Source organism: Chelmon rostratus, chromosome 16 (assembly GCF_017976325.1).
Source record: "Chelmon rostratus isolate fCheRos1 chromosome 16, fCheRos1.pri, whole genome shotgun sequence".
In the NCBI taxonomy this organism is placed as follows: Eukaryota; Metazoa; Chordata; class Actinopteri; order Chaetodontiformes; family Chaetodontidae; genus Chelmon; species Chelmon rostratus.
In genome coordinates, this window is record NC_055673.1 from 8,075,108 (window position 1) to 8,092,225 (window position 17,118).

Genomic DNA, 17,118 nt, shown 5'->3' on the forward strand with positions numbered 1-17,118 from the left:
TAATTGTTGACCCAGTGGGTATAAGAGGGAGTATGAGAGAAGAAGTATGCAAGTCCTAAATAACAATTATGGAAAACTACCTTTTATTTAAACATTAATCCCCTCAAATAGCTCAACAGGTTACCAGCAGTTTAACATGAAACTCAGCGAGTCATTTGTGCACATTACTTGAACGTGATGAGTTCACATGACTGTAGGTCCTTCAAGGCAAAATAAATCACTCAGGCTTTTCTGTGGATTGATGCATCACAGTTGGCTTGTCACACTGGAAAAACTGAGAGATCAGCGTGAAGAATTTTCTGCTGCATTGAAAATGTTTTCACAGGATTGAATAAAAAAAGATAGCAGTAGGACAGCCAGCAGAATGAAAGCTGACTTCCTGTGTGTCTGGAGAGGCTGGTTTTAAATGTGAGAGCTGATCTCCAGCTCAGGTGCTGGATCATCTAAACCAACATGGCTGCTCACAGGTGGAGGGGACTGTACACAAGGATGAGAAACTGAAAAGGGTTGATGGCATCCAAACACAGTAGACTGCAAACACCGGGTCATGTACAGTCACATTTAAAACTTTATTACATTATATTCAATATAATCAACAATGTGGTCATAAAAATGTTTAGTTATAAAACAACCTTTTTTATACAAATAATATCTAAAAATATGACGTTTAAGAATATTTATTTTGCAATTGTTGCAATTTGTTTTGTTCCCTCTGAAGAAATCACATTATAGGAGTCCTCTACAAAAGATTCTCAGCTAAAATAGAAAAGAAACCTTAATCTTCACATGCATTAAAAGTCATTCAACTGGATTAGGTGTCACGTGTTAAATCAGTCTAAAACTCCGAAACAGAAATGTTGTGCAGCGTTAATGCCGAGCCGTATGAACAGAAAGAAAACAGCCGGTATGAGCTAAATCAAACATTTTAACAAACGTAGAAACGTGTCATGTAGGATGCAAATCTGGACTCACATGCGCAGTCCTTCCATGTGTACAGTCATTAATACTACATATGCACATACACAAAATAAAAAAAAAATATATTTAAAAAGTGCAAAATCAGCAAAATTGTTTTGGTAAACTTCTTCTGGAAAAAGATGCAAATAAAGATATCCTAAAAACCTGTGACTCAGTGTTTGCGCAGGTTTATGAGCTGAGAGGTAAAAGGACCTTCAGTCCGTCCCTCTATCTCTTCTTGGTGCTTTGTTGGATTTGTTGAGGATTTTCATCAGGTTTTTGGACATAAAGTATGGCTTCTGTAGAGATCCGTCATTGCGCTCCAAGTCCTCCACTGTGAGGATGAAAGACACTGTTCAAAGTGATGTTCCTGTGTGTACTGTAGTGTTATTCAATGCAAAATTATCCCGGTTTTAGCTTTTTAGCATGAAACTAAAATGTTAACTAGAAATTATTTGAGGACACAGCATACGCATGTTCCACAAGCTTTCCCTACAAAAATATAAATTCTCCATCTTGGTCGTCTCCATGCAAAAGATGCATGTGGGGAAAGATGTAGTTATCAGTCCACGGTGACTTTTATTTTACCCAGTGTCCCCAGGTTTATAACGCTTATAAGAGTGTGAATACAATCAGCACTGAGTAAAGTGTAAACATCTACTCACAGAAGCAGAGGAAGAGCGTGTCGACACACATGTTGTACACACTGAAGAATCCATGAGCGATGAGGTAGCTGCCGAACACCACCGTCTGCACAGCGAGACAAACATTTAGAATAAACGCCAGTGAGTGGGCATATGTGGATGACTGCTATCAGGAGCAGAGAAGGATGACTTGTAACTCACAATGATTGGCATCCAGTAGTAGTTGAGGGCTTCGGAGCGGAAGGTGGTGCCTGGTAGCAGTATTCGACCAGAGAAGAAAAAGAAGGACAATATGCCTGGAAAAAGATTCAGATTTCAGGGTCTCTTGTCTCTCCTGATGCATTCATGTAAATGCTTATTGGGCTTCATTGGAAGAATGCATCTTTATTTGTTTTCTTTAATGTTCTCTTTAGTGTCTCTTGTTCTAGTATAGTATAATTATTACTATTGTCAAAGATTAGAGTTCTCACTATTGCACATGTATAATTGATGAATTTCATTAATGTCAAAGTATATTTAAAAAAAGAGAGAATTCAGTGTTGGACAAAAATAACCAGAAATACTTCACATCGTCTCTAAATGTGAGGGAATGTTTGATTTTATGTAACCTAATACAAGAAAACCTTCCTAATCCAGCTATAAGCTAATTAAAGCTGACAGTATTACTATTACTGACATTATTAACTAATAAAAATACAGAAATCTCTGAGAACTCTCTTAATTAAATATTGGCTAAAATACTTTTTTCAGGAGATTTCAGAAGGCTGTTAAACTGTTGAGTTTCATTGTTCCTTAATTGTGTAAATCCCTGCTAGATAATAAAACCCATGTAAATATTAGCATTGTGTCCAAATTCAAACCTGCACTGATCAATATTTTTACACTAATGATGATTTTGTGGTAGATCTAATATGAAACTCCGTTGCTCATAGTGATAAGGTATCACCTGACTCTGCGGCCCTCCTCATCTCTACAGAGCATTTTACTGTCTTTCAGCTCATTGTTTTGTCTTTTTACATCTCGTAGATTTACTGATTTAGTTCTGTGTCTTCACTGCTCTCATCAATCATATTCTCAGCCAAGAGTTCCCACTGTACACAACCTGCCTGGCAACAAAAGCCTAACAACTTGCTGGTGAGCACAGTGGATCATTTATCGTATTTTCCCATAAACAGAGCTAAAAGGAGAGTGAATACTGGACATATAATCACTAGGTGGCCAGGAAAATAACTCCAAATGAATGCTAATGTTGCTCCGTATCTCTATTTTCTATCAATTAAACCCACCACATATATTTACTGTGAATGTATATAGTCAACCAGTCCTTACCAACTCCTCCGACCACCAGGAGCTTCCCAAAGAACAAGAGGAGGTCTGTCACTTTATCGAGCACCACCACTCTGAGGAGGACACGCAGTCAGACAAACAGGACACTCCTCACTCGCACATATTCAACATTATGCACAGGTCAGACAACATGTCCCCAGCAAGCATTGTAAAGACTGAAACTCCTTCAGAGAAGAAAACACGACTTCAGCACAAACCTTACTACATTCCTCATGAGCAGCAAGAAAGCATTTTTGGCCGAGACGCAGAAGTTTTTCCCGTAAATGGCAATCTGTTGAGAAAAAAATTAAACATCAGTTTAGTGAATGTGACTCTATAAACTGATGGTAAAAATTGACATGTGATGCTCTGTAGGATTTTAATGGAGTCAGCAGAAAAAGTCTATTTATAGCAAAGCACATTTTCCCCTTCCGATGGTACTTTGTACGATGTAACATGAGAGCTACACTAATGTTAATTATTACTAAGATAGGAGGGACTGACAACTGTACAGTAATGTGTTGTTCTCACCATGATGTAAGCGTTCCTGTTGAGGAACTTGATGAACTTCTCCAGACACCAGAAGCAGCACTTCAAGCAGCATAATAAGAACCGAGCACATGGATTCTGCGCCGCTGCAGATGAGAAGCAGTTTAAACAGCCTGCCATTTATTTGATGCCATTCACTTCTAACGCTGTTGCTTTGACAAATTACGTGTTTCCACTCGTACGCAGCCTGCGCGTTTTAGTATACAATGAACCAAGGAGACAGAACTGGAGGTAAAGTAAAGAGAAAGAAAAGTTGTAACTGGGTTCAATCTCAAGCCTGCAGAGTCACAAATAAAACTGAATCAGCACTGAAGAAAATGTAATTTGGTCCATTTTCATTATTAATTAGGGCTTCAGATGTTCTATTCACACTGAAGCACAAAAATAAACCAAGCAGATTTAACGCAGACAGTGAATTGAAGATCAGCTTTACCTCTTGTTTTGTGGTCGATATACTCCAGAATGATCCTCACTAGCTGCACCAGGGTCAGGATCAAAGCTCCAAATGCCAAGGAGCCCACATGGTACCTGAAATGATCATGTCTCACTGCTTATTTATGTATTTAAAACTATGTAACATCAAGTGAATCCCAAACATTAGTCAAATGACAGATGTCTATCATTCTCAATGGGGCTGGTGAACTTTGATGTGTAGGTCTACTACATCCTCTAGGGGCCAGAGGGGGAACTGCAGCCAGCACATATGTCCTCTAATGTTCTCTATTCTGAGGGGTCAAACAGTTTATCCAAACTACTCTTCATATTTAGGTAAAAAATCAGGACATAATGTAAATTGTAACTTGAAATACTGGACAAAAAAAATCCAGAAATGGCATCCTGAGAGACTGCAGGCATTTTGAACACCTTTGTTAAGGGAATTTAATCGATGTGACAGCAGCTCATTAACCTACCTGAGTGAGCGTATGAAGCTCGCAGAGAGGGGAAACATGGGGATGTCGTCTGGCTTGGTGAAGGCCCAGTAGTAGGAGGCGAAGGCCCCCGCCAGCGTGCACTGCCCCAAGGCGATGACGAAGTTCACGCACCAGAGGAAAGCCACAACGTTGTAGATCTGCAGGTTGAAGAGGTTCCTCTGGAAGAGACCCTCGTCGTTGTATTTGATGAAGATGCAGCTGGCTAAGGGGCAGCTTGAGTATTCTGATGAGTTGAAGTCCTGAGAGGAGACGGAAAGATGAGTGGATAAATGGAGAAAACAGTGGAGTGAACAATGTCTGACTTTTTATCCTACTCATCATATCTGACATTGTCACTGTGACTGGAAATGTTATATTTACCTTTTCTAGATGGATCATTCAGTTTTACAAGAGAAGCACTTTTATATTACTAAATTACAGTTGTGTCCTGATGATCTGACAGCCGAATTCCTTCTACTGGAATTTGCCAAAATATGTGAGAAGGTTTCAGCGTAAAACTCTGATTCCAAAAAGTTGAGATGTTGTGTAGAAGGTAAATAAAAACACAATGCAATCATTTGCAAAGAAAACATTTTCCTTTTTCCCAACTTGATTGAAACATGTTGCTGCATCAGATTCAGAATAAGCCACTTTTTGGAATCAGGGTTGTCAGTCACAGTTCTTACCTGAGGGTCACAGTCCACAGAGCCATTGATGCTCTTGCAGTCGCTGGCAGTGGAGTTGAGAGCCACCACTCTGTAGATCGGGTTTCCTGAAGTGGCCAAATATCTACATACATTAGTTAAAGAGAAGAACCGATTGCAGAAGTGACTGTAGAATAAAACTGAGCACACAATGGATGACTGAGTCACCTCAGAAACATTTTAACAATACCGGCATATGGTGCACAGTGTGATTAACAGCCTGCACGCAATCATACACATTACACACAGGTATGCATAAAATGAAAGGATACAAAGCAGTGGTACCCCAGTAAGCAACACACACCACCAGGAGAACAAAGGTGACCAGAGGGTACAGCAGAGAGGACATCATGTGACTGATCGCCCTGTGGAATATGGACACACACAGCATCAGGTTATGAATAATCGAACCAACCTTTAAATAAATTCTGTTTAAGATTCAAGTTAATTAGAAGTAAGAAACTCTGTGAACGGTGTTTTAAATGATGACTCACTTGCTGGACTCCTGGATGAGGGCGACGGCTATGAGGATTCTGGTCCGCAGGAAGATGACGGTCAGGAGAATGATCCCCTCCACCACAGATATGATTATTACTGAGGGGGGAGGACAAGAGGAGTGTGAAAAGAAGGCTTTTATGCATCCCCCCATGTCATACATAGCCATTACACATCATACTCACACACACACATGCCTCACCACACAGTCAACACACACACACACCCAGATCACTACACATTTTGCACATGCACTCTTCCCATAAACAACAACACACTGCTCCATATACCCATAACATAATATTAATAAAGTTATTAGTTCTTACTGTGGAAATCGTCTACATAATCTATTTCATTTATTTTTTGTTTTTATTAATTTCTATTATCTATCTATCTACAGTTATATAACTTAAAGATGTGAACTCAAAAAGAGAAACAAACAAACATCTGCAGCGAACTATAACCCTTAAATGTGGGTCATCTTTTATCAGAATCATTTTACAATGTCACGAATCAAGCGGTGTTTGTAAACATGACACGTGACTACTGCGTATGCCAACAACAGTTTTACTGCATTTATATCTGGACGTGGATGTTTTATCACGTGGCATTTATGACATCACTGGTTGTTTCAGTTTACACCCCTCATTTCCTCTGTGCTGATATTTTCCTGAGTAAAAGCTGCTTGTCTGAACCATCGCCAATACAGTCTGATCTCATCTGACCTAATTAGCTTTAGCTGGCACACTATCCCTGCAAAATGCTAACCACCACCAAGCAAGGTTAAAAGATAAAAACAATATCTCCACGCCGTGAAAAATATTTGATGAGGGTGAAACAGCACAAAGTCAAATACGTTGAAGAGCATTTTCATCAGACTCACAGAAGGCCAGCCAGGTCTCTTGGACTTGCAGGTAAGCCTTGAAGTTGGTGGTGAAACCAATGTCAGATATGGTAGCAGAGGCTTGCTTGTGGTTGTCATACTCCCAGTAGCAGTGCCAAATCCCTGCAAAATGACAAATGAACCGACCTTGTTGACTTTGATTGTGTTCAGAACCAATACCTAAAACTATAACTTTTGAGCTCCAGTTGCTCATAAGAGCATTTAAACACAAGACTAGCACCACTTTGTCGCTGATGAGGAAACACATCTGAATCTGCTTAACTCTGTGCCCGTTTCCCCACAGCACTCAGCATTCATGACCTGACTTCTAATAGGGACGGTTATTTACCCAGTCTATGTAATTACACTTGCAGACTTTCTGTTCAACTGAATTTCCAAGTTAGAGTGGAATGGAAGAAAAAAAATACACGTTAACGTTTCAAAAAAATCTATTTTAGAGGAAAAGTTGCTGCATATGAAGAATGTCATATAGGATGAAGGGCAGGATAGAAACATATCTCCTCAAGTGGAGCTTATATATTTCTTCTATATAAAAACAGTGTAAAAACTAGGTGGAAGCACACTGTTTTTGATTACTATGTGAGCCACTGTTTATGCAAGTTGACCCCTCCGTTTCCGTATTGTGTAGGGGTGGGAATGGGAAGGATTGAGTCAGTTTGAAATAGGGTGTTATCATATCATATGTAATCTACTTTGCAACTGATGTTTTTATTACAAAATAAAACTTGCAAGTCATAAAAATATCTATTTCAGGGTTTGCAAACCTGTTCGAGTGAGCCACCCAGAAAATTTCCACTAATGTAAAACACTGTTTGCCTAAAAACTACTCCAGGTGAGTGTTTACCATATGCCCCAGCACCCAGGACTCCGACGATGAGCACCCACACCATGACTGGAGCAGTGAACCTCAACAGCAGCAGGAACAGCATACTGACCACCATGGCTATTAACAGACCACTGTGAGGGGAGAGAGGTGGGCAGGAAACAAACAATCAGAGAATAAATATTAAATATCAATATTTCATTGTAAGACACCTGAGACATATAAAATGTCCTATAAAATACTTCATAACAACTGAGACGGGACTCGATTCACAATTTGATCTCCACAGTAATAGTAGCTGTACGGTATGTCTGCCAACAGGTGGCTGTGTGTGTGTGTGTGTGTGTGTGTGTGTGTGTGTGTGTGTGTGTGTGTGTATGTGCTGTAGTCTGCAAGGCAACTCACACGAGGATCCATGGCCAGGCGGATGCAAAATCCTCAAAGATTTGGATGCCGATCTCTCTGGCGTTGAAGCCATTCACAATGTCCCTGATGAAGACAAAGGCGAGGACGAGCTGTGTTAGTTCCCCTTTCAAGCAGTAAAAGTGAAATGCAAAGGGTCAGGTAAACAAACACGGTGAAGAAGCAAAGAAAAAACTGTTTGTAGAACAAACAAACAAACTACTATATGAAGTTTTTCTCTCTACTACATCTCTATTGAGACACAAATACAGCAAGACTAAAAAGACAGAGATAACCCCAGGCACTCAGCGTAGAGAGAGAGAGGGAGGGAGTTCTGCAGCTGGGAAGAAATCTACTACACATTAATGCTCTAACTCTGCAAGTCCCAAGAGAGCGTTTCACATGACATCTAAAGCCGCTGTGTGCAACAACGAGAGCGACTACAACCAGCTGCTACACTAAGTGTCGACACAAAAACTCACGAAACCACCGACCCTGTGCTGATGATGAGGAGGAGACAGAGACAGGGTTATTAAACTGTGTGTGTCTTCATATGTGCAGTTATCTGTGATTTAAGAGCAGTCACTTTGTTTTAATTCAACATGTGAGGAGGTCAGGAACCCCCTGTATCTTACTCAGTGCCATTCTTGATGATGTTGGCTGTGTCATTGATTGACGGGGGTAAGCCTGGAACATCGGAAAAATATTCAGGGATCCCGGCCAGTCTTGTGACATCAGGCAAACATCTCCCCAGCACTAAAAGTAGAGAAAATAATCAAACCAGCTTGAAATGGATTGAATTCTAATTTATTAGATCTCTCATTTGCTTTCCAGCCATTTTTCTGCACGGCGAATGTATCACCAGACCAAAATGAAAATAAATACAGCAAAGTTTACATCTCCACTCACCAGAGGTTGTGGGTACGTAGAAGAAAGGACACAGCTCCTTGTCCACAATTTCTTGAACACTCTGGAAAAAAAGGTCATGTGGTTAAAAAATAAGTTACATGTGAATGGATCAAAGTGTCAGGCTGCTTTTGCTGATTACGAACAAAATGAGACTGACCAGATTCGTTGTTTGCAGGTTTATGGATGGCACACAGAGGCTTTGATTGAAAACATTTGCAGGCTTTCCATTTCGAAAACTGCCTATTCCCACAGCCCAGAAATCATCAGGGCAGGTTTCCACGCACACCTACAGGTAGTGGAAAAAGACCCTTATTTCTGGGACACTGGGTGAGTACAGTAAATGGTCCAGTATCATTAGAAACAATAAAATCAAGCAAAAAATCTTTACCTGTGTGGTTGGACACTGAAAGCCATTAAGAGCAGTTGCCATAACATTAACAGATGAGGCACATTTGAGAACGTCATAGTAAAGCACACTGGGTAGGCCTCTGAGAGAGGGAAGACAGAAAGTTACTTTGACTTTGTATCAGCCAAATGCACATTTAGACATAATATGAAAAAGGCGAGGGATAGAGAGAGACTGGATTACTCATTTGGTCCGATGCCACAGAACCATCCAGTTGAGTTTCTTGGATAAAGAACATGTCTAGGATCTCCATAGAGCCAAGCTGAAACAAATAGACATCAAAACAGAGATAAGAAGGAAAGCCAATGACGTAAAAATATAATGGCAAGTTAGTCACACTCCATTATATCCATTTTGGCTTGGCACTGACAAACTGTACTACTGCATGACGGCATTTTTTTAACTTAAAACAAAAACTGCCCTTTCATTCTGTTTGGGAGGGATGTGAAAAAGAGACTCTACTGATTTAATGTAATTTACGATCTGCTTATTCTGAATCTGATGCAGCAACATGTTTCAAACAAGTTGGGACAGGAGCAACAAAAGACTGGGAAAGTTGTGGACAATCCAAAAACACCTGTTTGGAACATTCCACAGGTAAACAGGTTGATTGGTAACAGGTGATAGTATCATGATTGGGTATGAAAGTAGCATCTAGTCGCTCACAAGCGAGGATGGAGGGAGGTTCACCACTTTGTGAACACGTGATAGAATAAAGGACGTCACTACATGGGCTCTGCACTCTGTTTTTATTTATGTTTACACAGTGTCCCAACTTTTTGGGAATTAGGGTTATCCTTTGTCAACATGCTAACCAAAAGTTTTAACAGTCCTATATTCAGACTGGATCACAAATTACCAATAATGCTAATCAGGTCATAGAATTTGGTGTATTAAAGGATTATTTCAGTCCAGCCACAAGAGGGCCTCGTCTATCTGACAGAATGAACATCTCTCGTGCTCCATTGAGTTTAGTTTGAATGCACTTACTGTGACAGTTGCTGTCATCATGATTGCGGTGTAATTTAAAATGTCATATATTGTACTGCTAATAGACCGTACACACAGGCTAGAGGTGGACTACTTTGACTATTACTACTGTTTCTTCTATACAGTGTATTTAGAAGTAGAATATTTGCTTAATCTGGAGTAAATGCAGCCCTTTATGTATCAATACAGCCAGTAGATTTTCTTCTAATCCAGCTCAGCCAAACAATCTGAACTGCCTCCAATGAAGTAAACAGCTGATTATTTGGGACGCACTCAGTCAATGACACACATGTGGTGAATGCATTGCCTATCGGGACTCTCTGTTGACTGTAGATAAGAGAACTGACCCAGAGTGTCGGAATGAGTTTAATGACATGGCAATCTGGTAGGACGTTCACATGGAAACCAGCTGTTCATATTCACTTATTTTAACAAGATAATAATAATACTCAACTTGTAAAGTGTACCTTTTCTTGATGAATCAAAGTATAGGGATAAAGAATTACAAAATATGAACTCAGGAAAAGGAAGGAGAGAAAAAACTGAAGATAAATGTAAACTTTAAGAAATAATAACTCTTTTTTTATCCTCCATTAACTGTATTGTATGATTGCAGGGTATAAGGGAATAACAGAGATTTACTACAAAAGGAGTGAACAAACAGAATTAAATTGAGGGATTTGGGGTTGTGACTCTGACAAGCACCCAGTGAAGGGATAAAGGAAGCCATAGTGTGAGGTAAAAGACACCCACAAACAGTCATTTTCTAGGGTTTTAATGCAACAACCTTATTTTGAAACAGACGGCTGTGACACCTTTGTCACTGACTCACTTTGGGATCATAACAAGGCATTGAAAACCCTTCTGTTACCATGGTATTATGTTGATCATCTGTCAAGACGTTGCAGCTAAACTTGGTTAATGGAAGAGTTACAGTACTTGTGTGGCTGCAGGTTTATGTTGCAACCAATCAAGAAGTCACCTAATTATCAGCTGAAGACTGAGATCAGCTGATTTAATAAGTCCAGCCTGGTGTGCTCCTCCTTAGTTGGAATGAAAACCTGCAGCCACACAAATAGTCTGGACATGGCTGCTTTAAAGGAACAGTCTGACATTTTGCGAGTACACTGGCATTTTGCCGACAATAAGATGAGAAGACTGACACCACTCTCATGCTGCCGCTCTCAAGATGAAACCAGCAGTTGATTAGCTTATCCCAGCAAAAAAGAAAAAAAAAAGACCAGAATTGGGGGAAACAGCTAACCTGGCTCTTTCCAAAGGTAACAAAGTCCGCCCACCAGCACCTCTAAAGCTCACTGATTAACATGTCATATGTCATTTGTTTAATCCTTAACAATCACTGATTATCAGCGAGTACAGGACAGATTCAAAGGCCTGTGTTTGTGTTATTAGGTTAGGTTATTCTCACCTAAAATCCCAACTGCTAAGTAGCCAAGGATGACGACCATAAACAGGACACAGCAGATTATATCAGTGCACCCTCTGATGAAGAAGAGAGAGACAGCAGTTTAAAGTGAGCGGGCTGAGCTTTGCATTTGCCCTGGGGGAGACAAATGTGATTCCAACAGTCAACAAAAACTTAGCAAACAAAATGTCAGCTTTAAAAAACACCCACATAGTACACATCACAAACCCTCCAGCTAAACTGAGGATTTGGAGATTACAGGATATAGGTGGTGGGAAGTAGCCAGCAGACAAAGGGACAGATTCACCTTTTCTTTATGGGTCCTTTGAATGTTGGATCAAACTGAGCAGGTTCTCCTGGGAAAAGAAAACAGGAAATCAGTTCATGTCAATAGTAAAATGATCCCATCCATACAATAACCTTTTCCAACCAGCCCACACATCATCATGTAACATTAAACAGGGCCTCCCGCGTTTCATTTCCTTGACCTATTATCAAGGACACATTTGCTTATCACTCGCTTTTATAATGGCACCCTCAATTCCACCTCAAGGAAATGCACTGCTGATAAAATCTGTGTGTACTGTACTTGCAGAAATATGTGGATAAAAAAAATGACTATTAAGGGGAACGGCTAATTTTGTTCATTTTGACCAGTGATCACTTTGATTTTACGTTTCCGGGTTAGAAACAGGATAAAGTTTCATTTACCTACTTTAAGATATATATTTGTGTCCCTATAAAAGCAGGACAGTGTTGTTTCTAAGCAATGAATGTGGACACTTCTAAAAGTTAATAAATGATGGTGAACAAGGAAAAATGTTCAGAGACAAGAGAAGGAAGTTTATATTTTTATGGGTTAGTTGTTCATAGGTGCTAGAACACTATAACACAGACAACTGTATAACTGTTACAGGAAAGAAATGTCTCATTGCTTCCTGGAGCAGAGAGAAAGAATGCCAGCAAGAGCAAACAATGAAATCCACTGGACGTCATTTATCTCACATAACAAGCGGCTTTCCATATTACCTAAACATACTTCATATTAGTTTATGTTGGTGACATATTAGTTCCTTCATGTGCAATCACAGAGCAAAGAGAAAGGGGTACAGTGTCGACACGAGCAGCTCAGGATTATTTGAATGCAATTTGCATTCAGAGCTGCATGACTCAGGGAGCGAGTCAGGGAGATGTTTCATCATTTCAAAGTTGTAGTGAACAGTCTGAAACTTGTTTGTGGAGATCCCAACGGAAAACATTCCTATGAGAGTCAGATCTATGAGCCTCAATCAGCCTCCACTGCATTATCCTGTCGGGCAGGAAAAACACACCCGACTGCTTGGAGTATCTGACCATATGAAGACGATGACAGCTTTTGGTGTCGGGTTGAAAAAAGCACAAACAACAACAAATCTACATTTCTGTGCTCCAACACCTATTTACGTGAAAACTAGTTGTGGTAAAAGGTTGTGACCATGCGCCTGATGGATCTTCAGGCCGACGTGATGAAGAATGTGCAGGTGTTCCTTTGGTTATTTGTGCAAATACTAACATGCTGTGTTCATTTGTCAGGTCTCCAGTGGACATTTAGCCAAGCAGCTCACCACAGTCATAGCAGCTCGAGCAAAAATATCTCTGCTGACTAATTTGAATAGGAGCGTAGACTGTGTCAACACTGTGGACTGTTGATAGTAACTATTCATTCTAGTAAGATTCAGTCTAGTAGACAAAGTACCAAAAAACTATCACAGAGACCACAGAGCAGTGCTACAGTACAATCCCTCAAATGAACTCTGCTGGATGCAGCAACACAGATCAAATCTGAATCTCCTCTTAGATGAGAAGAGTTTTCTAAACAAACTCTGATGATAAAGTAATATTTGATATAGATTTAAACAACAAGTGTGAGAATATCACTGGACACACATCAGTATCCACGTCGGCATTGTGCTACTCATCAGCTGTTTCATTCTCATTTATGGAATACTGAGAAAAATGACTCGAGCAGCAATATCGAGTTTCCTCAACAAAGAAACCTGTTCACTGGCCTCTTGTGATGCCATAAGTGTCAGATTTCAGCTCTGCTTCCAGACTGCCGTACTGTTGTGTGTTTAGAGTAAACGGCAACATGGAAAATGGCTCACTGTGACTATGTGTGACAAATATAAAAGAGGTTTTCCATTTTTATGCTCTTGTAAAAAGCTGGAGGAAAGCTTTAAACGTTTAAACCTTGAACCCCAGACAGGCTGGCACAAGACTTCATTATAGCTTTGATTTGCAAAATCCAAAAAGACGACAGGTGCGAGGGGTCACCAGTCGCCCTTGGCTGAAGAGCAGCCTAAAGAGTGACAGCTCTCTAATTTTTCTTTACTTTGCCCAAGATGGGTAACACAATGAATCAAAACATGAATTTGTCATTTGGGGATGAAAAGATGCCACAAGTAATCAAAATAGATATTGTAAAGACTGTGACTGTATGGTTTATTGTACGAACCTCACCCACCTTTATATTTTACTGCAAAAAGAGGTTAATTGGTAACCTGAAGTATACACAGGACTATCCCACAGGACAAGAGATATGATTACAAAGTAGTGTGAACTAAGAGGGAAGGGGCGGTTGTATCTAAAAGTGTGATGAATACCCTTATGATTAAACATGTCAGCAGTCATGACAGCAGCAGAAATGATTGATCCGTAAAAAATATTCATAGTCAATAAAATGTCAGAAAAGAGTGAAAAATTAATGTTGTAATTTTCCAGAGCCCAAGATAGGGTCTTCACATTGATTGTTTCTGTGTGTGTGTGACCAAAAGTCAAAGACCAAACATATCCAGAAACAAACGTGTGTTCAATAATTAAACTGAGCTCCTTGAGATCTGGAAAATATATTTGGTGTTGTGTTACACATGGACCCTCTTTCTTTGATCCTAGGTTACCCCAATCAAGATTCTATTGTGGATGTTGACTCTACAAGACTGTGTAATATTCTTACATATGCAGCAAGGAAGAACATCTTTCTGTCTTGGATACTTGACAAACCCCCCTCTAAATCAAACTGGCATAAGATAATTATGGAATGTTTTCTCCTTGAGTACCTGACCTGCTTGCTTCACTCGTCAGAAGGACAGTTTATGAATATTTGGACTCCATATCTTCGTTTTTCCAACTCCACAGTGGCTTCAGTACTCTCGAGTGCTGTCCTTGGCTAGCCTTTGGCTCCTTTCCTTCATATTATTACAGCCTGGTAATTTGAAACTTCTAGAATTGTGATCTGGGGTGAATTTTTTTTTTATTTATATATTTATTTTATTTCATTTATTTGACTATTTTATCTGTCTAGTCCTTTTTTCTCACAGGGGAAGCCTTTTCATTGTACTGGTCAGATGTGAGAAGTACATGTGTACAGGCTGTCTAGACCAATGTTGTACTGAGCGCTGTTGATGTTGTTGTATTATTGTAGTTATGTTATTTGTAAAAAACTCAATCAACATATTTGAGAGAAAAAAAACTGAGCTCCTGGTTCCAAAACAAGATGCCCACTCTTTTCAATAGCAGGAGTCCACTTTAAATCAGACAGCTGATTTTTAAACATTTTTTCTTTCATAAATAGATACACAGCTTTTCAAAATGAACCCAGTCAGTGGTTCCCTCACCGTGCACTTTAGCTATATTAACTAGCATGCGATTTTAAATGAAACAGAGTTGTTTTCCCTGTTGCCTCAAGCCACTTTTAACAAATTATCTGGTCAATGATTTGCAGCAACAACCCCTAGCAACTCACTAATTTCCCAACGCTGAGTGTCTACACATTCTGAACAGGAAAAAAACATTGCGTCTGCAATATGCACTTGCTCCAAACAAGAAGAAGAAGCATATTGTACAACAGAATGACCAAACTTCATTGTGCAACAACAGGTAGTGTGAATTAGGAAGCTCATGTCTGTGGTGAGCTGCCTGGCTCATAGGAAAAAGCTCATGTTCAACACTGAGAAGGATTTCTACTTCCTTGTGAAGACTGATACAACAGAACTGTCAGGAAGTAGATTCCCGATTAGAAAACATGGTGATGAGTTTACAAAGAACATGCAATGTCTTTTTTGAGCACAGAGCTTCAGTTGTTACAGTGGTTGCCTCTTTTGTCTTCATCTTATTCTCTGATGTTTTCAGAAGTTATCTGAGGAGACGTAAAATCCGACTGGATATTTACCTCCAGGGAGGGTTTGTTTATTGTAGCCTTGCAAAACCTCCCAGACTGTCAATAGACTTGTGACTCTATCGATACATCAAATACCACAAAGAGTAAACAGGGATGCAGGAGACGGAGGTCTGCTGAGCACATGACACAAGGCTGAAAGCCAAACAGGCACCAGCAGGTGTGAAACGTCTCAGCATCGACGGCGACAATCGTCGCAGAATTTCTCTTTTTAAACTTCCTCTCCTGTGTCTGTCGTTTGCAAAACAGCACAAAATAAGTAATTCAAAGACTCTCTAAGGGCAGCCTGTGCAATATTAGAGCTCTAACTGATCATTAACCTGCAACTATAATGATAAGCAAACAGTGATTTAAGTCATTTTCAATTAAAAATAAGTGAGGATTCTGGTTTTACATGAGTGTAAACTGAATACCTTTGCTTTTGGACTGTTGGTCAACCAAACAAGTATTAGATAAAGTACTTGTAGGATAAGTTGATTAAAGCTGAAACAATTAACTGATCAACTGATGACAGAAAATTAAAGACAATTAAGAAAAGCCAGATACAGGAAACAGTTATCTGTGTCATTTCTTCATGTGGTGACTCACTCAGATTTATCTTGACAAAATCTGATTTTGAAATATTTATTTTTCTATTCTGAGATTCGTCTGAAGCCAACTCAAAGCTCCCTGTTCATTATAAGCATTTCTGTCTTTAGGTCAAGTGTCCGGGATGTTTTGGCTTTAATATGAAAGAAAAAAACAAATCTGATGTAAACACTATCGATGTAAACAGGATGACGACTACTTAACAAATGTAATATGTCACTGTTAAACCTAATGCATCAACTAACGCTGAGCTATCCATGTCAAAAGAATAAATGAATCATTAAAAGCATTCGCAAAAATCAATATTACAAACTTTTCTTGCAAACAAAAATTTGGGAGAGACTCGGTACGAGACACGACCATTAAATATGACGCTAGAAAGTATCTTAGCTGGTTAGTTAGCGTTATTAGCTAGCTTACAGATAATTAGCTTTTAACAGCTAACTAGATTTTAACAGTGAACCCTCTAAGGTAACGGACGATGTCAGCTCACCGTACTCGGAGTCCGGATTTGTCTCTTGTTTCTTGCCCATTTTACGCCTCAACCTCCACTTTTTCGTCCTTAACTTCTAAAACACAACTTCCTCTACTTGAAGTGATTCTAAAACTGTACAAGCAAACGGCTAAAACCAGGTTTAAAGGAGCTCTGCCGCGTCTGAACGCGCACCGTAACTAAGTTCAGAAATCTTTCTTCTTCCTGGCGGCGGTTACTAGGCAGTGACGCCACGAGCGCACCTGCTGAAGGGTGCGCACCTGCGCGTTTCATCAAAGATTGTTTATGTGAAACAGGGATCACTCGCAACCTGATTATAGAACCGTTTTTTTAACTCAAGTATTGCACTTATGTACAAATCTGAGGTACCTGTATATA

General features: G+C 39.7%; 1 protein-coding gene across 2 annotated transcripts; it reads right to left on the bottom strand.

The window, feature by feature from the left end:
• Positions 1–554: 554 nt before the first annotated feature.
• slc44a4 (solute carrier family 44 member 4) lies at positions 555–16,928 on the bottom strand. 2 transcript variants are annotated; one of them, XM_041954677.1, is made up of 23 exons: positions 16,741–16,928; positions 11,754–11,802; positions 11,450–11,523; positions 9,214–9,292; positions 9,013–9,112; positions 8,782–8,910; positions 8,625–8,685; positions 8,351–8,471; positions 8,210–8,215; positions 7,719–7,802; positions 7,335–7,447; positions 6,470–6,592; positions 5,586–5,685; positions 5,364–5,456; positions 5,074–5,176; positions 4,388–4,647; positions 3,910–4,004; positions 3,459–3,562; positions 3,146–3,219; positions 2,931–3,001; positions 1,803–1,897; positions 1,623–1,707; positions 555–1,291 (listed from the first exon to the last, which is right to left on the bottom strand). In XM_041954677.1, the coding sequence occupies exons 1-23, from the start codon at positions 16,778–16,780 to the stop codon at positions 1,173–1,175; spliced, it is 2,178 nt and encodes a 725-aa protein (XP_041810611.1). In that variant the 5' UTR covers positions 16,781–16,928; the 3' UTR covers positions 555–1,172. The 2 variants fall into 2 exon arrangements, with proteins under 2 accessions (XP_041810611.1, XP_041810612.1); XM_041954678.1 differs by lacking the exon at positions 8,210–8,215.
• Positions 16,929–17,118: the final 190 nt, after the last annotated feature.